The 22,217-nt window shown below is 38.7% G+C and overlaps 2 protein-coding genes across 3 annotated transcripts in view; one reads left to right on the top strand and one right to left on the bottom strand.

Moving 5' to 3' along the window:
• Nucleotides 1–8,184: 8,184 nt before the first annotated feature.
• On the top strand, nt 8,185–15,928 carry LOC127622172 (small RNA 2'-O-methyltransferase-like). Its single transcript, XM_052096150.1, has 6 exons — nt 8,185–8,455; nt 8,598–8,713; nt 10,179–10,313; nt 10,425–10,607; nt 10,731–10,911; nt 15,200–15,928. The coding sequence occupies exons 1-6, from the start codon at nt 8,363–8,365 to the stop codon at nt 15,692–15,694; spliced, it is 1,203 nt and encodes a 400-aa protein (XP_051952110.1). The 5' UTR covers nt 8,185–8,362; the 3' UTR covers nt 15,695–15,928.
• Nucleotides 15,929–15,954: 26 nt separating this feature from the next.
• LOC127622171 (protein FAM102B-like) overlaps nt 15,955–22,217 on the bottom strand; it is a 37,440-nt gene continuing 31,177 nt past the window's right edge. For both annotated transcript variants that reach the window (XM_052096148.1, XM_052096149.1), the window contains 4 exons: nt 21,910–22,114; nt 21,595–21,731; nt 20,938–21,007; nt 15,955–18,165 (listed from right to left, as the gene is read on the bottom strand). In XM_052096148.1, coding sequence (XP_051952108.1) covers nt 18,123–18,165; nt 20,938–21,007; nt 21,595–21,731; nt 21,910–22,114 — 455 coding nt within the window. In that variant the 3' untranslated portion in view covers nt 15,955–18,122. The remainder of the gene's footprint in view (nt 18,166–20,937; nt 21,008–21,594; nt 21,732–21,909; nt 22,115–22,217) is intronic.

Here is a 22,217-nt window from a genome sequence, read left to right as displayed (position 1 = left end):
GCCATGTAAGGTGTCTGTTATCAGATCACCATGCTCAGGGAAGAGCTCAGTGTGTGAATTGCTAGCATTATGGAGCTGTAGTGGTAGATGTAAAGGCACTGATGGAGGGTCCACCCTGGCTACGTTCAGACCGGACTTGCTGGACAAAGTGTGTCACGATGCCACATCTGCAGCCCAGGTCAGGGACATGATGGAGCATGAAGCTACACATGAAACAGGTTAGACAACAATGGACTGCATGTTTCAGCAATAAAGAGGATGGGGTGTTTTCGACAAAAGACATTGATAATGAAGGTCCTGAAATTCTGAAAAATAATTCAGGGTATATGCAAATCCAAGGCTCCATGCAAATTTTTAAACTCTCAAACACATATACAGTTACATGTTTTGCATTGTTCAAAGTTGAGTGAATTTGAATATATGGATGACTTCAAAATATATTTAGGTACATATGAAAAAGTATGTTTTTTTTCAATGACCAATGCCTTCATACAGTATTATGCTGATCTATATGCTACATAATACAATTTAATGACTGCAAATGAGAAAAAAACAAAACAGAAATGGTTTATTATCCATTGAGAAGGTGGTTGGTAGATTTTGGAACTGGCACTTTCTCCTTTTTTGTACTATAGGTAATACAGAAGCCAATGAGGGTGAGTCTGGTGAAACTTACTCAGGTAAGGACAATCCACAGCCAACATGGACTTTACACCACTTTGTACTAATCAGTAACAATGATAGCATAATGTGTATTTTGAAAAAATCTTTGAATAGGGTCAGTTTGTTCAACTTTTCTTTAACATATTGTTAACTGTTATCATTTATTTTATTTTCTGCAGATACACACCTAGTTGGTGAAATAAGTGAGAAAGGTGCGTTAAAAAGTAATCCAGTGTTAAAGATTTTAACTTATAAATACCTTTCTATACTCCCAACTACACTCAATACTTTGAGAAAGTTCTTCTGGTCTCATTGAAAAGAAGTATTTAGCAACTGCTGAGCAAGAGTAGTAGATGATTGTACACTGGTTTGGTGATGTATCTTTTTACTTTTTTAATAGAGGTGAGAGAAGATCACCCAGATGTTTAAGCTCTTGTAGAAGAAGCCATGAAGGAAGCAGAACAGTTTCCTGCCACAGCTCCACATGAGCTTTATTTGGAGGCCCTTGAGAAGCACATAAGAAAGGTAGACCACTAAGTTGTCTCCCTAAACCATTATATGAACTATTATAGCCACTATCTGTATGGTCACACAGATCGACATAATTTGTGTTTTAGGCTACATTTGTTTTGTTTTTTACATTTTTGGGTTGTTAGATTGAGACTGAAGATGAGTGCTGAATTTAAAAGGGGTTGGTAACTGGACAACTTCCCCAGCACCAGATCACAGGTAAACATCATTGAGGATCTACATGATGCTATAATGCCTGAAGTCCTTTTCTGTCTGAAAGACAATATGGGAGAGGGTGAGAGAAAGATATACTCAATAACACGTTTTTGCGCACACACTAGCAAAGAATTCAACTTTTGTTAATAATTGCCCTGAACTTGACATCATTTGTCTTGAACTTGAAGACATTATAGACTACAAGTTTTAAATGACTAAAACATGGTTACTTTATATCAACTCTGAAAGATTTGGTAAGCCTTTTGTGGTTATTAGTGCTTTTCCACCATCGGGTCAAGCGGTTCTGATCATGGTGAAAACGGTTCCAATAGTACTTCTACTTGAGCAGGGTTTGGCATGGTACAATTACTAACCACTCCCAGTCTGGATTCTCTATATGGTTAGCTAACCGTGCTCAGGAAAGGGAACCATTTTGATGGAACTGCTTTAGTGATGTTGCAACTCACGATTGTCCACTTACGCAGTCAGTCTGTTCTAATCTTAATTTCGCATTACCACAGTGGAACAAGAAACGGTGAAAATGCCAACTTGTCCGGATTGGTACAGAATACTCTGTTCTGCCTCAAAAGATCAAAAGTGACTTTACTTGTGATGGTCACTTGATTTTTTATTAAAGGAAGGACTGTACTGACCAGGATGTATGAACAGCATAAAGAAGAAGTGGATCGAGCTATGCTGGCTCTACGAGAAGAACGGAAACAGCAGAAGACACAAAATAGCCATGACGCATTGTGAATTTAGCCAATATGAGGGCACAGTTTTGGTAAAAATATCTAAAAAGTGTCTACTGTATGGAATTTGTGGTTAACTTGAAAACAATGGTTAACTTTCTGATAATGTCATGTAATAAAAGTGTTGGCTTACATAACCCAAAATGGAGGTGAGATTCAGTTTTTAGCATTGTTTTGATGCTGTTTTTTAGGAAACGCAATGAGGACTCAACGAAAGGTTCACAACCTACTGACACCCAGTCTAGAGGCATTGCTTGAGGAGTCAGGTGGTACTCTTTCTCAACAACTTACACACTTGTGATGTATATTGTCTTTTTGTGCTACGTCTTTAGTGGTCACTCTCACACTCACTTTATGCTCTCTATTCTGTATTTCTCGTGTCCTTTCTTTCTACATTTCTGTCTCTCTCAGAGTAATTTAAGTACACAGCCCGGTGGATGTCTAGTGAAGACCTGGAGGAGGAAGATAAACATGCTTAGGCACAGGCTGAGAAACCAGAAGAATTTAATGAAGAGGAAGAACAGGAATCTGAGGTCAACAAAAATTAGATCATAGGCAACATTTCACACATAAAGTACAGTCAATGTGAAATCAAATTAGATCCTGTTTACTTTCTTTACAGACATTCCTGTCGATTCAATTATTAGTGCACGTAAAAAAAAAAAGGTTTCTCTTTGCATATTTTAATCGAAATATAATAACTTGCTCTGCCTCTGAAACATCAGTCTTGCTATTTTTCAACCCCTGTCATATTAAAACAACTTTTCAGGATAATTTCTGTCCAAAATATTTTTTTCTCGTGCAATATCAGGTTTTGTTTGGAAATATGTTGCATTATGGAAGTAAAATGGGTTGCAAAAACATCAAATTGCAATAGGGGCTATTCACACAGGATGAAATGCAGATGTCTGTCTAGTCCATTGATTAAAACTACTTTTAAATTGATTACTTTTGTTATTATGTTAATTTTGAATACATTTTTGAGGAGGTCCAGCCTCTTTTGCCCTCTCTGATGGGCCGCCACTGACTGACTCTCAGAATCTCACACCATTCTTCGGTCTATGATAGGCAGCTGGGAGATACTAAGAATTTTTGTCTAGTGATGCTGAAGAAAAGTACACTGCAGCCATGTCTGGATGAATTCACTGCCAAGTACAGAGACAAATGTTATTATTTCTCCAGTGCAGAGGCAACAGAAAGGTTCCTACTGAACCCTGAACTCTAGGTCTCAAGCACAGAACAATTTGTATTTATTTATTTTTTTCCTCTTTGCTCCCCAATTTGGATTGCCCAATTCCCACTACTTAGTAGGTCCTCGTGGTGGTGTGGATACTCACCTCAATCTGGGTGGTGGAGAACAAGCCTCAGTTGCCTCCGCTTCTGAGACCGTCAATCCACGCATCTTATCATGTGGCTCGATGTGCATGACACCGCGGAGACTCCAAGCATGTGTAGGCTCATGTTACCCTCTGCGATACATGCACAACTTACCACATGCTCCAATGAGAGCGAGAACCACTAATCGTGACCCCGAGGAAGTTACCCCATGTGACTCCTTCACTAGCAACCAGGCCAATTTGGTTGCTTAGGAGACCTGGCTGGAGTCTCTCAGCACACCCTGGATTATAACTCATGACTCCAGGGGTGGCTACCCACATCCAGTTTCAAGAACGTCTGCAGGAGATGATCCTGCGAAAGACCCAGAAACGTGCCATATGCAGATGATTCAGAACTCCCAGAGGAACCTCCAGAAGAGCTGCAGGCCTTGCTGGAGGCTCAAACTCAGAGCACCTTATGCCCTCTTGACCAGGACAAACCTAGTCATGAGGAGATTTCATCTGATAATGCTGACAAAAAAGTAGGGCTCAGCGATACTGTATATTGAATGTTACCAATATATTTAAGATGACTTTGCTGGCAAATTTCGCAATGATTTTAATGCGCTGTTTATATGCAGATAAAGTTTCTTAAAGTTTACGTTATTACACTACCCTGCGGAAAAGACCAGCATTTCTGGTCTTTCTTTAATTTAGCTAAGTCAGTTTTATCAGAAAGACCTGCTAGGTTATACTGTTGAAAAGCATGGCTGTGCTGGTATACCAGCAAAACCAGCACCAAACCCAGCCTAGATCAGCATGGGAATTGCATGCTGGTTAAGCTGATCTTTTTAGTAGGAATAGTTTCACAGTACTTCATTCTCATAAGTATGTGTTCTCATACTTGTAATATAGATCTCTGATTTAAACTCCAGTAGCAAAAATTGCATTAGAGTTTGTAAGTTTGACTTCCATGAATCAGTTCAAACTGTCCTTTTCTTAAAGCTGATGTAACTTTTTTAGTGTTAAAATTCTTTCTCCTTGCCCAGCTTTATATGCAAAGACAGCCATAAGTAAGCCATTCATTTTCTTGAAAACTGTAAACACTGCATCTCTGTGGCGCTAATGAAGTTCCTGTTTGTTTTGAGTGACCAGTCTCAAGAGAGACAATAATATTGATTCCATGGCGTTATTTGGGGGTGGTGGGTATCTGTTTGTTCAATCAACAGAAGTAGTGGGTAGAAGAAAGCTGTTTTGAAAACAATGTTTATTTTTGCCATTCCATTTGGTGGAGCAATGTTTTACTGTTTTAGTTCGTTGGTGTCATCACTTAAGAATGTTCAACATTTTAGTGAATATACAGCATATACAGGTAAATATTACAGTGTATTGCCATGTATTGATGATTGACAAATAGTGTGTGTAAAATATGCTTCCATTATTATGATTTGTACTATTTAGTTTAACATTTTTGAATCACCCTTTAAGTCATTTTAAAAAATAAATAAATAAAAAAAATATTGAGATATGTATCTATTGAATAATGTTGATGTACAATTTTATGTATTGTGTGTTTGCAGCAAGATCTAAAATTAACTGAAGATGAGAAGACCATAAAGGCATATTTGCAGGATGGAGATCCTCTCCCTCCAGAGATAATTAAAATGGTTTTATTACAGTGGTGGGACCATTCTCGTTCTTATTCATACACTCACTAATTCAAACATGCCATTTCATAAACACTCAAAGTGTTTGAACCCTTAAACTTCTCTCTGACACCATTGTGTCCTTGAGCAAGGCATTTACCTTTGGGTTGCTCCGGGGTAATTGTCACTGTAATAAGTGCACTGTAAAAAATACATACGTTTTAACAAAATAATTATTGTAAGTGCTTTATAAATATTTTTGCTAATGAAAAGGAGGGGCAGATCGAAATATTTTTTTGTAGTAATCAACATTATGCCACAAATGCTGTCCATTGATCTCAACTTGTATTGAATGCGGAATATTCCTTTAAAGGTATAGTTCACCCAAAAATCCTTCATTCACCCTCATGTTATTCCAAAACCCTATGACAACCTTTTCTTCCATGGAACACAAAAGGAAATGTTGGGTAGAATGTTACCTTCATTCACCATTTATTTTCATTATATGAAAAAATAAAAGGATACTATAAAAGTGAATGGTGATTTTTGGGTTAATTAAAATCATTGCTCAAATGTATGTGATTGGTTAAGTTTTGAAACACACTTTTTGTTAATTTCTCATCATCCCTCAAGTGTAACCAAGACAAGAGTAATCTTGAGTTGAGCTTAAGGGTTTGATTTTCCACAAAGTTGTATCAAATGGCTGGGTACAGGGTGGTGGTAAGAGGCTGTATCACATTTATGCAATACAACACAATGCAATTGTAGTTGAAATTGGTCTTAGACCACACCTGCAATATTTAAAACAAACAGTAAATACAGATACAATGGAAATAAGAAAAGTGTCACCTGAGGTAACAGTGCCATCAAAAATAGCAAAAACAACAACATTTCATACAGTAGAATTAATCGCTTTAATGTTTTCTGTTACAGATATATCACCTGGAAATAAAGGAATTGGGGGAGAATCTATCTATGGCCCAACATTTCAGAGTACATAATTATGAACAAACAGTTCAAATGCAGGACACAAATTGTGTCGCCAAGACAAATACATCCATGCTGCTAAGTGTCAGTATAAGTCCAAGACAACTGCCATATCGGCCAGTGCAAGTAAAACATGTTTATCTATGTGATATAAGCCTACACACACACAAATAAAAAGCAGTAGATGGTTCTCTCCTCTAGATGAGAATTTTGTTGTATCCCACAACAAGTGTGGTGTCCTAAGAATGTCTACTTAGCAATGGCTCTCAGTTCTACATTACACTACAGCCAGCCTCGTGGATGGACCACAAATACGTGGCTTTTGGGTAAATGACTCAAAGAATATTTAATCGGAAAGATTGCATATTGGCTTAACACACACACACACACACACACACACACACACACACACACACACACACACACACACACACACACACACACTACAGGTCTGGCTGACGTGCCCCCTAAACTCACAACAGACACTCCCTCCCTTCAGCTCACGTCACGCACACCGGCACCGCCCTCCCCTCTAACACACTAGATTGCGCGGGGTTTTCAAACTTAGCTAGCTGACTGACACTGACAATATGCCAAAGTGGGCAAAATATAGAAAAAGTTACAGGAAAGAGTGGGAAAGAGATCCAGACTTAAAGTCATGGATTGCACCGGGTGCAGAAGAAGGAAAGGCACACTTTAAATACTGCAACGCTGATATCCGTGCTCATTTAAAAGATCTTAAAGATCATGCAGCCACCAAGAAGCATAAGGCAAGGTGCCAGCCAACGGTCAGACCATTTACAGTTAGCAGAGTGGGTGAGTCCAGTAACCCTGACAACGATGACCAGAAACGACGAGAACTGCGGATAGCAACGTACATTGCGTGCCACACTGCCATTAATGCTGTTGATGAACTATCTGATATACTGAAAGACGAGACAGGTGCATTCCAGATGCACAGAACAAAATGCACTGCTGTCATTAAGTCATTGCTAGCACCTCATTTTAGACAGGAGCTAAAAGAGGACATCAGTGACTCCCCGTTCTCGCTCTATTTGGACGAGACAACGGACATTACAGTGAGTTTGCTCTGCATAAAATATCGCTCCAAAAAACACAACCGGTTTATTAGCACTTACTTGGGTTTGGTGGAGCTCTCAAATGCTGATGCTAATGGAGTTGTGGAGGCAGTCATTCGATTTTTGCAGGTGTGCACTGGACATTGCTAATATGGTGGGGATAGCAACAGATGGGGCCAGTGTAATTGGTCGGCGGCCGCAGGCATCATTCGGTGTACACGTAATTGAATAACGAAAAACATGCTTTCTTCTTTATTCGTTTTTAGACTGGTGAAACGATATTCACAAACTTATTTTCCTTATATACAATGCTTAGATATTTAACTTCACATATAAAAAGAAAGCCTAAAACAAAAACATTTCAAAAACTGTAAAAATTTTAATTATATAAAAATAAAACATTAATACATTATTTTATGATACACATATTACTGTCTTAAGTGAACTCATTTATAAACGCCATTAATAATTGCCATTATTATTATTTGCCTAAAAATCACCCACAGCCTAAATCACCTCTCTATTGTTCCAGAGACATGGCTCTTCTCATTCAGCACTGCGGGAAAAATATAATTTCCGGGTTTGGCCTTAGAATACCAGTAAAATCGACATTTTTTCCATATTAATTTGTGAATATTTTAAATGTTTAATAAAGGGGCAAAAAGTCATAAACAATACGTCAAGATTAATTTTTTATTTATTATATAAAAATGAGGACTGGCGACCTGTCCAGGGTGTCCCCCGCCTTTCGCCCAATGTTAGCTGGGATAGGCTCCCAGGATAAGCGGTTGACGATGGATGGATGGATGGATGGATATAAAAATGAATATTTATTATATATTTATTTTATTTATTATACAATATTTTTTTTTAACTGCAGCATTTGCAGTTCAAATTCAAATTTTGGTGTTCAACTTTGCGTTTTAAAAATACAACAACCGTTAATTTTTGATTACAGGTTAAAAAAGGAAAAACGAATGGACGCAAAGTACACGGACCAATGGGTAATTTTAAAACTCGTTAATGATTATCATGTGTTTAAACGAGAAACCATAGCGAGAAACAAGCCAGAACAAATTTGGGCGGTTTTTTGTGCATTCTCGCGGTTTTTGACGAGGTATTGGGCTGGAAAACCTTGCTGGCATCTGGCAGCCCTGCATGTGTTTAGTAGTGGACGGACAGCCGGCCTGAACATGACACACATTACCACACCGTTTTCTCCTCCACTGTACATACAGAGATACGAGTTTGTTATTGATTACGTGAGAACTTACCGACCTAGAAAGGTAAATACTCACAATTTGACAAGTTAAAGTTAGTAGCAATGTATTTCGTTTGAAAGCCTGGACGCTTTGTGAGCTAGCTTGCTAATCAGTCAATCAATACTCTTGAGCGTCAGTGTAATTTTTACATCATTATTTCCCGCAGGTCATAGATTTTGGATGCGCTGAATGTGTCTTGTTGAAAAAACTGAGGTTTCATCGCAACGATATACAGTTACTAGTGGGAGTTGATATCGACAGAACTGTCCTCCTCAACAGAATGTACGTTTCTGCTCTTGCACATGGCACTTTTCTTGAAAACCGTATATTTTCTGTGCCCCATACTTTTTTTTTTTTTTGAGAAGCCGTGTCAGAAACTCCACTGGCGGGAAATATTTGCCTCCGGGTTTGATTTTCAGGAGCATTTTACCTTTAATGAGGGCGTATTTATAGTTAACCAAATAAAAATAGGCCCTACTCTGTGTCAACCTTACTTCAACATCAATTCTTAATCTGAAACTAAGTTCATGAGATAATGTGTATAGGCCTAGTATAGAATATTATTCAGTAGCATTTAAAAAGGTATTTGGGCCTGTTTATTTTTTTTGCCAACACAATTTTAATTTGAGGGGAATTTTTGCCCCAAGCAAAAATGTTTAATATCTGACCCTGGGGAGAACTAATAAGATATTTTAGATGTACTATTGCCAAATTATGTTGAGTTGATATTCAATTTACTGTGGTTAGAATATCTATTTTAATGACCAAAAATGCCATCTTTATCTGTGTCCCACATTTTGAATGCAACCGGTTATCGTATTAAGTTGCCCATTTACAAATATGTAAATGTAAGTTGTATCATTTGGACCTTTTTTTTTAAGCATGGGAGGAAGACACATTAATAATCTAATTTCATTTTCTGAATTTCTACAAATATTTGTATCACCTTTATTCACCACATGTTATATATTATTATTATTATTATACATTATACCTAAGGTGCTTTCGATAGTGGACAGGGTTCATCATGGGCAATCTGACTGGTCTGCGGCTACACAGCCCCATATGCAGCAGGGTGCTTTGTGTTGTTACCCAGTCCACCTGTAAACATCATTAACATTTGTAGACACGATAGCCTTTGTTGCCTTGTGCATCAATGAGCCTCTGACCCCCAACATCCTGTCGCCGGTTTGTGGTTTGTCCTCCTCTGACCTCTGCCGGTAGGTATTCTCCAATGCTGACTGGGAGCACCCCACAAGTCTTGCCTTTTCATTGATGCTCTGACCAGTCGTCTGGCCGTAACAATTTGGCACTTGTCAAAGTCGTCCATGTCTTTACTCTTGCCCATTTGTCCTGCATTCAACTTGTTGACGAGGAGAACTGATTGTTTGCTTACCATCTAGTCTATCCAGACATTGTTAGGAGATGATCAATGTTATTCGCTTCACCTGTGAGTGGTCTTAATGTTTTGGGGTTTCGTGTATATATTCTTTAATTTATGGGAATTATAAACTTATCAACATCTAAATACCCATTCTGGTGGATTTTTTTTTATGTCAAATTAAATTTTATACATTTTGTTTCATATGTTTATTGCTGGAACGTTACAAAATCACACAGTTCACTCTAAACTGTATTTAGACATGTCCCCAAATTTTTGGTGATGCACAAAATTGGTAAAATTGTTGCAAAAATTGCATATAAAATAACTCATAAAATATTTAGCTCATTAGTGCGTTTTTGCCAGGCATACACTGGCACCCCTTATGAGTGATTACCTTCAGCCAAGCCACGGGCCTTTGACCATTGAGCTGTATGAAGGCTCAGTCACAGAGAGGGAACCATGCACCAGAGGATTTGATCTTGTGACATGTGTTGAGTTGTGAGTGTTCCATCTTTTGTTTCCTCAGCAAAGAACTTACTAAATAGCAAGATTAATTTAAAATGGCATGTTCTACCAGAAATATGTGAACATTACCTCTTTACCTTGAAGAATAGAACATCTGGAGCTTGGGCATGTGGAGAGCTTTTCAGAAGTTGTGTTTGGGTACATGGCACCAGGTGCCGTGATTGTCAGCACACCTAATGCAGAGTTCAACCCACTGCTGCCTGGTCTGAGAGGCTTTAGAAACCACGACCACAAGTTTGAGTGGACTAGAGCTGAGTTTCAGGCTTGGTAAGCAAATGTTCTACATCTGAACCGATTATACAAGGCACCGATACATGCATCAATGTTTATAATGATTAACAATTTCTCAGGACAAAAGTTGTCCCAACTATCTCTCTCTCTCCCTCTTAGGGCTCACAGAGTATGTGGAGAATATGGTTACTCAGTGCAGTTCACTGGAGTTGGAGAAGCCCTTGGTCATTTGAGAGATGTGGGATTTTGCACACAGATTGGTGTGTTCCACAGGAATTTTGAAGGGCTAAATTGGTCCATGACCAACACTGAACGTTTGGAACCCTCCGTGTACAGACTGGTGAGGGTCTTCAACACTTTTTCTTCTTCTGCTAAGATGTTTCAATTGCATTTTCTTATTTGTTTAAAGTGGTCATGTCATACAGGTCCACTTAAGTTCAGGATAGTAGTCATATATATTTTTTGCACAAAAAACAGTCCCAATTTTATCACCATTTCCCACATTCTATCTGCCCCTTAAAATTAAATGGCTGTTGTTTTGACACTGTGCCTTTAAAATACACTCCCTTTGCATATGAAACGATAAACAGTGTTTTGCAGCTCTACAGTACGGGATGCAGGTTTGCGGTTGAGTGAAATCAGTCTTTTATCAAGTCACCTTGGTGCCATCTTTGGACATTCCCAGGCAGCTATTTTTCTTATACAAGTAAAATACACTCACCTAAAGGATTATTAGGAACACCATACTAATACTGTGTTTGACCCCCTTTCGCCTTCAGAACTGCCTTAATTATACATTGCATTGATTCAACAAGGTGCTGAAAGCATTCTTTAGAAATGTTGGCCCATATTGATAGGATAGCATCTTGCAGTTGATGGAGATTTGTGGGATGCACATCCAGGGCACGAAGCTCCCATTCCACCACATCCCAAAGATGCTCTATTGGGTTGAGATCTGGTGACTGTGGGGGCCATTTTAGTACAGTGAACTCATTGTCATGTTCAAGAAACCAATTTGAAATGATTTGAGCTTTGTGACATGGTGCATTATCCTGCTGGAAGTAGCCATCAGAGGATGGGTACATGGTGGCCATAAAGGGATGGACATGGTCAGAAACAATGCTCAGGTAGGCCGTGGCATTTAAACGATGCCCAATTGGCACTAAGGGGCCTAAAGTGTGCCAAGAAAACATCCCCCACACAATTACACCACCACCACCAGCCTGCACAATGGTAACAAGGCATGATGGATCAATGTTCTCATTCTGTTTACGCCAAATTCTGACTCTACCATCTGAATGTCTCAACAGAAATCGAGACTCATCAGACCAGGCAACATTTTTCCAGTTTCCAACTGTCCAATTTTGGTGAGCTCTTGCAAATTGTAGCCTCTTTTTCCTATTTGTAGTGGAGATGAGTGGTACCCGGTGGGGTCTTCTGCTGTTGTAGCCCATCCGCCTCAAGGTTGTGCGTGTTGTGGCTTCACAAATGCTTTGCTGCATACCTCGGTTGTAACGAGTGGTTATTTCAGGCAAAGTTGCTCTTCTATCAGCTTGAATCAGTCGACCCATTCTCCTCTGACCTCTAGCATCAACAAGGCATTTTCGCCCACAGGACTGCCGCGATACTGGATGTTTTTCCTTTTCACACCATTCTTTGTAAACCCTAGAAATGGTTGTGCGTGAAAATCCCAGTAACTGAGCAGATTGTGAAATACTCAGACCGGCCCGTCTGGCACCAACAACCATGCCACGCTCAAAATTGCTTAAATCACCTTTCTTTCCCATTCTGACATTCAGTTTGGAGTTCAGGAGATTGTCTTGACCAGGACCACACCCCTAAATGCATTGAAGCAACTGCCATGTGATAATTGCATTAATGAGAAATTGAACAGGTGTTCCTAATAATCCTTTAGGTGAGTGTATATATTGCATACAAGTGCAGCTCCTATCTACTTCAATGGGAAAAAAACGAACAGTTTGATTATGATCAAAGAACATCTTGATTTCAAATCAGCAGTAAAATCTGACATCAGTGTTATAATAAATTGTGCTTTACCTCAGATTCCACAAAAAGAAAAATTGGCTTGCATTGCTAATGTGTATGCGTATTCTTGAGTTGATTGACAGACTTCCTTTCTACATCCATTGATCATTGAGGGTTCCATTTTCACCCATTCATTTTAATAGAAGTGACTTGTCTCTGCTAAATAGTCTCTGGCCAAATATAATCTTTAACTGATTTAATACCAGCCTCTTTGAAAAATCTCCATTACATTGACAAGACCACAATACAGTCAGTACTAAACTGTATACCACAAACTGTTAAGATTGAAATGAAATGATCAGGGACATTGTTAAAATTAACTAATATTTCCTAACCTTGGGATTTTTTACAAGGATATGCTGAGCGGCAGGTGCTACTCACAGCCTGGACAAGGCACAACGTTTGGCAAACTTTTCCACAGTTCACTCTTTATTAGTGCTTATGGTGTTTAGAAATACTATCTATCTTGCTATATGTCTACACACATGGAGCACATTTGACGTGGTCTTCTGCTGTTGAAGTCCATCCACATTAAGGTTTGACATGTTGTGCATTCTGAGATGCTATTCTGCTCTCTAGAATTTTACAGAGTGGTTGTCTGAGTTACTGTAGCCTTCTGTCAGCCCAAACCAGTCTGTCCATTTTCCGTTGACCTCTCTCATCAACAATGTGTTTCCGTCTGCAGAACTGCCGCTCGCTGGATGTTTTTTGTTTTTGGCACCTTTCTGAGTAAACTCTGTTGAGACTGTTGTGTGTGAAGATCCCAGGAGATCAGCTGTTACAAAAATACTTAAACCAGCCCATCTGGTACCAACAATCATGACATGGTCGAAATCATTAAGATCAAATTTTTTCCCTTTCTGATGGTTGATGTGAACATCAACTGAATCTCCTGACCCGTATCTGAATGATTATATGCATTGCACTACTGCCACACGATTGGCTGATTAGATAATTGCATGACTATATAGGTGTTCCTAATAAAGTGCTCAGTGAGTGTATATTGCCTCACTCCGACTGGGCTGGCCAATTTTCTGAACACAGAAATGGTGTCATTGACTTGTAAATGTGGGCGTGGAATGTAATTTTGGGGTATCCAAAATTTGAGGATTTGTTTTATCAGTTGTTGCATGTTAGTAATACAGTTGAAGTCATACGTTTACATACACATAATTTGAAATCATTAAAACAAATTTTCTTTAACCATTCCACAAATTTCTTACTAACAAACTATAGTTTTGGCAACTATAATGACAAGTAATTTTTCCAACAATTGTTTACAGATTGTTTCACTTTTAATTGACTATATCACAGTTCCAGTGGGTCAGAAGTTTACATACACAAAGTTAACTGTGCCTTTAAGCAGAGAAAATTCCAGAAAATTATGTCAAGCTTATAGGCAGTTATCTTCTGATAGGTTAATTGGCATCAATTGGATGTGTACTGTGGATGTATTTTAAGGCCTACCTTCAAACTCAGTGCCTCAATGCTTTACATCATGGGAAAACCACATTCATCTGTACAAACAATAGTACGCAAGTATAAACACCAAGGGACCATGCAGCCATAATACAGCTCAGGAAGGAGACGCATTCTGTTTTTCTGTTGGGTCTTCCAAATGGACAATGACCCTAGGCATACCTCCAAAATTGTGGCAAAATGGCTAAAGGACAAAAAAAGAGTCAAGGTATTGGAGTGGCCATCACAAAGCCCTGACCTCAATCTGATTGAAAATTTGTGGGCAGAACTGAAAAAGCATGTGCGAGCAAGGAGGCCTACAAACCTGACTTTGTTACACCAGTTCTGTCTGGAGGAATGGGACAAAATTCCAGCAACTTATTGTGAGAAGCTTGTGGAAGGGTACCCAAAACGTTTGACCAAAGTTAAACAATTTAAAGGCAATGCTACCAATGTATGTATACATCTGACCCACTGGGAATGCTGAAATATATAATTTTCTATACTATTATTCTGACATTTCACATTCTTAAAATAAAACAATGATCCTAACTGAAGCATGCAGAAGCATGGACTCTACAAGACCCTTGAAGGTGTCCTGTGGTGTCTGGCACCAAGACGTTTGCAGATTCTTTAAGTCATGTAAGTTGCGAGGTGGAGACGCTGTGGATCAGACTTTTTGGTCCAGCATATCCTACACATGATCAATCGGATTGAGATCTGGGGAATTTGGAGGCCAGGACAACACCATGAACTCTTCATCATGTTCCTCAAACCAATCCCGAACAATGTGTGCAGTGTGCATTATCCTGCTGAAAGAGGCCACTGCCATCAGGGAATACTATTGCCATGAAGGGATGTACCTGGTCTGCAACGATGTTTGTAAACTTCTGACTTCAACTGTAAATGCTTTTTTTTTTGTCTGGGGAGGAAGGTGTGAGTTCTGAAAATGACAGCATGTTTACACAGTACAATAAGCTCAAAAGATCTAATAAAATTAGTTTTCTTGTAAGTCCCCTTTAAACTCATGCCAATTTAAATAAAAAAAGACATGTTTTTCTTTTCTGAGAACTGCCTATATTTGCAGTCATGTCATCGCTTTCTCTTTGCCGTTCCTCATTTAGTTGTACAAAGTGGTGTATCCGAGCCTGTGCGATAACAACATCTACCAGAAGACTTTGGTTAACGAGGTCCTGTATGAGGCAGAACACCTGAGACAGGAATGGCACAAGAGTGAGAACATGGACAATAACAACAATCCACATTTCTACTATCATCCATCAGCAGAAGCAGTGCAGTATGGGGCTGAAGGGGGTGCAGTTGATTGGCAACCTGTCTACCAGCAGGGCGGCACCATTTGTGTTCCCTTGCCACGTATATGGTCCAGCCCTAGAGTGAGAGCATTGTGTGGGACAGTGCAGCGTCTCGGGGAGGAACTCCTGGAGAACTCACGGGTAAGGCTGAGTGCTGATAGAACAGTGCTAATTCTGCCTGCTGATGAGGAGGAAGAGAAAGAAGAGGAGGAGGAGGAGGAAAAGGTGAAAACAGTATGTCAGTGTTTAGCTGACAAAGTAGAGGAGGACTGGGAAAGGGAGCTTGAGAGTTCTGGAAATGTATAACAAATTCACTCTGTAACCAGATTCAAAGGTAGAAAGTTGTACTTTTGGTTTACTGCTTACAAGATGTTTGTTAGAGAAGAACAGACCATAAGTGTAGAATTATATGGCAAGATCTGTGATAGATGGAGAAATTTGAAGGAAATCAACCATTAAACATTCTTATGTACCATTGGATAAAAAAAAATTATAAAAGATGCATCAAGTATTGAAAATCTTAAAAAAATAAAATAAAAATGTGACACCTTTTTTTTAATGTACTGGTTTTATTTAACAATGCATTGTACATACCTTACCAGCATCATATCAGAACACATGGCACGATAGCCACTATTGGTCAAAGGTTAGAACACAACATTGCAAGACAAGTCAAAAGCAATGTCACCTTAGTTTCTACATCAGACACGGTACAATTACAGGGACCAAAACTTCACAGAAGAGATAAAGCCACCATGTTTTTTACAACATGTAAAGTATCAGGACCAACCTACAGGTTATGTTAGAGTAACTAGGGAAAAATTGTGGGTGAAAAGGGCTGAAATCTCTAACAGTGGCGTATATGAAACTATGTGCGAAACTTGCATCTTGACAGACTTTAAACCTAACATTATCACTAAAGCTCAAATACATAAAAATAGACTTTCATTTTGGCAGTAGATCAATTAAAATTTTAAAAATAGAGTTCAAAAGAACTAAGCAGGTCACTCATTTTAATGGAGATAATGAAGCTGAAAGAAATAAATATTCTCTGATATAGCCTCTATAGTCTCTAAATAGTCTATACTGATATTTGCACACATTCACAGGGAAGTGCTTTGTTTGTGCAGTAATAATGAAGATACAATATTAAACCTGAGACATGCAGTCGAGTTTACTATTGAATCCAAGCTTCCTGTCAGGGTTCTTTAATGTTTGGATCTTGATGGGCCAGGACCAACCTGACGGAGATGTTGGGGATATGCGATAGCAAAGTCTACACATAAGGCTGGATGCTTCAGACACACTGAGTAGGTGTGACACCCATGCATTTGTACACTTAAACTTTGAAGTTAATTCTAGTCAGTTACGATATAATCAGACTGTACACACACTCAATCCTCACACAAACAACATAACAGAGGCAAGGGAATTTATACGTTTAAAACAGTAAATGGCTTCCGAGAAAATATGGACATACAGTCACTTAGAACAAGTTAAGCACTAAGTTATGGTTTGATATCTTCTGAAATGCCCTACTGTTGATCTTACAGACACAGATACTTATGACCTCAGCACTGAATTAAAATAGCTTCATTTAAATGATACATCAAGTACTGCGAAAAGTTGTAGTGTTACTGATGTTATCTCGAGAGCCTTGTGCTAAATAGTTCAATTTCAAGCGTTGTTGAAATGGTTAAAAGCTTAATTCTCTGCTGCCCTGTTACTAAGCGTAGCTTTAGAACAAAGCTTGTCTGATTTCGTCCATATGTGAAAGCCAGTATATTTACGTGACGTTATAAATGGTTATGTAATACACTGCTAACTGTACCTGGTATTAATCTGCTCGGTTCTGAAGTAGCAAATGTGTCTACAAATCAAAATGAAAAATGACTACATATGTACATACAACACAGCTGTTGAAGTTATATAATCTGCATTTAAGTCTGCTAGTCAAGCTGAAAGTCCTCATTTGGCAACAAAAGAACAGAAGCAATACACATTTAATGTGTATGGGCTAACATAGAGAATGAACTCCCATGTAAAGTTTTGAAGAGTCCTTGAATTCAAAGTGCTTTTCAAATTGACATGTTTCTTAAATCTGAAAAGGGCTGTCAAATGGATCACAACCTCTTACATGAACACAAACACATTTAAACAACCTGCGGACTGATTTAAGCCTTGCACTGGAGTGGGTTAGGACGGTTTGATTTCCATTCGTACAGTAAAGCGATGACAGAATACCAGCTATAGGAGTTATAAGAGGTTACTACCTTCCTCTGCAGAAACAGAATACACTTCACACACATACACAATGTTGCGAAAATGTATACAAACTCCAAATATTACAGACAGACCCCTTACACTGACTTACAGACATAAATACAGACTAAAATATACAGAGATCTTATAAACAAAAAACTGCACTATGAAAGGTTAGAAAATGACAAGGTCAAAATAACAATTACGGTTTGCAATGCAGATGTGTTAGAAGACTGACTTTACCTCACAGTGAAACACATACGGCAATAATGGCAGCCTCATACAGAGGAGCTGTCAGATCTATATGTAGCCAGCAGAGGGCACCGTTTCGTCGAAAAGCTGAAATTGGTTCGAAATGTCTGTCTTTTGATCTCTTTGTCCCTCCAACCTTCCCTCTCTCTCCTCCCACGAAACAGACTTTGGTTTTTGACACTTTGGTTTTTGACACGTCTCCTCCTGGCATCTCCCAATCCTAGCGTTTGATCACCACCTGTTCATAGGCACCAGGTCCAACCCTGAAAAGAGAAGATATCAGTAATTACTTACAACTTGGTCTATGGCTACACAGTAAATGCAATGATTTCCATTTTTACAAAATATGCAGGGAGTACTAGCTTATTGGCTTATATTGCTGTTATGTAGACTAATAATCGACCAATTAAAAAAATATATATTTATATATATTATTATTGGCCAATACCAGAAGTCAAGGTGTCAGAGAATGTGTGTGTGTGTATACACAGTATGTATATATATACACACACACACACACACACACACTCTCTCACTGAAAACTTTATTAGGAATAATAAAGTGTATTATTAGGAATTATTATTAGGAATACTATACTATACCTCCCTCAAAACAGCCTAAATTCTTCATGGCATAGATTCCACAAGACGTTGGAAACATTTCTTTGAGATTCTGGTTCATTGCATCACACAATTTCTGCAGATTTCTCAGCTCTCCCATTCTACCACATCCTAAATGTGCTCTAATGGATTCAGATCCGGGGGACTGTGAAGGCCATTTAAGAACAGTGAACTCATTGTCACTTTGCGATAACTTGTGCTTTGTGACATGGTGCATTATCATGCTGGAAGTAGCTATTAGGAGATGGTTAAATTGTGGCAATGAAGGGACGCACATGGTCAAGGGATGCAAGCCATGATTAATTGGTATTAACAGGTCCAAAGTGTGACAAGAAAACATTCCCCACACCATTCCACCACCACCACTGGGCTGGGTTGCATTTCCTTATAAAGATCGATCTTTGTTGTTAAGAGTGTTTTCTACAAAAACTGCACTTAACATGAACGTGGGAGGACGTGATTTAAGTGCTACTTAAAGAGAGTTGCTGTCTGTGTGACAGTGCTGAAATGTGACCGTATAATGCTGTTCATCATTGTAACTTCATTATATTTTTGCACAACTTTACAGTCATTTGTAATTTATCTTGCTAAAATTTTAGAAAATATTTTCCTAAATATTTGACCTAAATAATTTATATAAATAATATATTGTTTTTTCAATAATTCGCAAAACAATCTTTTTCTTTTACATGATCTGCTTCCATAATCAGGTGTGCATTTGTAATATTTAATTCTTCTCAACATAAAAGCTTCCAGGATTAGAGAAGACAGTGGAGGCCCGGTGTATGATCCTGCTAATTACAAGCATTCAGTGAATATTATGTGTTATCGTGGAGCGCAAAATAAGGATATTTTGGAAAAAGCGTTTTAGGGACATTAACCAATAAAGCAGAGGTCTGCTCTTTACTCCCAAAAGTGATAACGGTAACAGCAATACTGCATGTGCAGTGCTACACAACTTGCGCTGGCAAGAGAGCCTTTGGGTGTCAGAGAGGAAGAGGAGACAAGGATACAAGCGTCAGCCAAATTAATGTAAATGTAGGATGATGAACAAATATATACGGACGATTTTCATGCATTGCAACAAATTGATTACTTTTTCTTCTCTAATATAAATGTGTACAGTTGTCTAAATCAATCATGCCACAACTGTTGATACCAATTAGTCCACACAAATAACTTTATTTGTTTACTAATTAATCTATTCATCCATATACACTATCTATTTTATGCATTACATTATTGTTATTATTATTATTATATTTGCCTGTTAAAATAAAAACAAATAAACAGATATCTTGATATTAAAGTCTCAGCATAATAGCTAGTAGTATTTAAATAGTATGAAGTGTAATTTCACAATTGTCCTGCAGGTATCTGCATAGGTCTGTCCTTACAATGCTCTTAGTACTGTAGGATTAATCCAGAGCACTCGTAAATCTATGAGCATATTCAAGTACAATTTAAATTACGATGCTTTTGGGAAACGAGGCCTTGGACTGTTGACACAAGGCAGGTTGGGACCATGGATTTGTGCTGTTGACAACAAATTATGACCCCGCCATCTGTGGGTCATAATGAATCATCAGACCAGACTAAGTTTTTTCAGTCTTCAACTGTCCAGTTTTGGTGAGCCTGTGCCCACTGCAGCCACAGCTTTCTGTTCTTGGGTGACAGAAGTGGAACCTGATGTGGTCTTCTGCTTTTGTAGCCCATCCACTTCAAGGTTCGATGTGTTGTGGATTTTAGATGCTATTCTGCTCACTACAATTGAACAGAGGGGTAATCTGATTTCCCGTAGCCTTTCTGTCTGCTCGAACTAGTCTGGCTAGTCTCCGTTGACCTCTCTCATTAACAAGACGTTTCCATCTGCAGAACTGCTGCTCACTGGATGTTTTTTGTTTTTGGCACCATTCAAAGTAAACTCTAGAGACTGTTGTGTGTGACAATCCCGGGAGATCAGCAGTTACAGAAATACTCAAACCAGCCCATCTGGCACCAGCAATTATGCCACGGTCTATCCAGTGTTCCTAATAAAGTACTCCGTAAGTGTATATAAGCCACATTTATTTCCCCCAAAAAATGTAAACATTATAATTATGTGGTGCTATAAAAACATTGCTGTGTTTTGGAGCATCCAGACCAGCCTAACACAGCAACAATGGGTCAACCAATGGCATGAGATGGGGCAGTTTTCAGGAAACCTGCTTGAATGTTAAATTCAATTATTTACTCTACATAAAAGACTTAGGTTAAATAATATTTACTTAAAATTCATAAAAAAAATTTATCCATTGACAAGGTTCTTGGTCATTTTGGAACTGACACTAGGGGGGAAAACTGTGTAAATAACCAGTATCATCCAATTAATCAGCCTGGCCACTATATAGCAGTATATCACTTATTTGAACTCACCTGGCAGGAAGGTGGTGGCTACCAAGTGCTGTGCTTCCACCAGGACCCACAAACAAGCGAAGGCCTTCCTCTGAAACAAAACACACACATTTAAATTAGATATTTCCTCCATTTCTCATGCACAAAGTCATGACTTCCCTGAATACGAAAACTAAATTGGTCGACTTCTAATGAGAACCTTTTGTCAGGTCATCTAAAAATAATTCAAAACCTAATAGGACATATACAAAGAGACATGCTCCAGCATGGATACACAGTGCTTCCAATTGAATATCACATATTTCTAGCTCTGGTACTATTTTTAGATCATTTCTCTGGTGTGCCCAGCAGGAGAAAATCTGACAGTTGCTACTGTGTAACTGCATCCAGTTTTCTGGAATCAATATGGTGTACGAATTGGTTGCATTTCCACTGCAAATTAATGCACACATCCAATCTTTTGACATATGCAGGTATATGGTTTTATGCCCCACCCGTTTACATTCACTGAAGACATAACTATCTGTTTTTGCATTAATACTCCCGCCAAGATACACTAGGCTGACAATAGCACATTGTAGTATTTTTAGTGAAATTGGTTAAAAGTGCAAATGCAGTCTTTGGGTAATGAGATGCAATGTCTTCTAATAAACTTGTAAAAGTTGTTGCCATTGTAACCTTCAGCGCTGGAGTCCAGCAGACTGTGGGTAAAATCCTGGCTCTGCAGGATCTTCTCTACTACGTCATCAGCATCCACCCTTGTAGCATCTACCCTTTTCAGCTGAGACTCCATTGAGTCCTGTTTCACTGGGTATCTTTGTGTACATGAGAAAATAAATATGATAAACAGCTAAAAAATGATCTATACACATTGTAATCTCATTCTATAATGCTGCTTTAAATGCAATCTCAGATCCCAAATGCATTGATGACTACATTAATTTACTGAATCTAAAACTTGTCAAAGATAGAGCAGGTAGCATTCTGGCTGACCTGCTGGCAGCTCTGTCAGGGGTTGATGGGTGTTCAGGCAGAGCAGCGCAGACCCCCGGGGCTGTATGGGGCGCTGTAGTTTGGTCACTCTCCTCACTGGGTTCCGGGATGCTGGCAATTCCAGTGGAAGCACTGCCCACCGAAGTGTTTCTCCTGTGAGAGAACTCCGACAGACTGGAGGAACGTGAGTGACCCGTACTATAGCCTGAGAAACAAGACAAAATGTACTTAGAAACTGTATGTAGCAACTTACTTAAACACAGCTAATCAAAACAGCTTATCGATTTGACCAATATTTTCTACTGATA

This window comes from Xyrauchen texanus, chromosome 28, assembly GCF_025860055.1.
Source record: "Xyrauchen texanus isolate HMW12.3.18 chromosome 28, RBS_HiC_50CHRs, whole genome shotgun sequence".
NCBI classification, from domain to species: Eukaryota; Metazoa; Chordata; class Actinopteri; order Cypriniformes; family Catostomidae; genus Xyrauchen; species Xyrauchen texanus.
The sequence above is the reverse complement of the archived record's forward strand: the minus strand, read 5'-3'. Positions and strand labels throughout refer to the sequence as shown.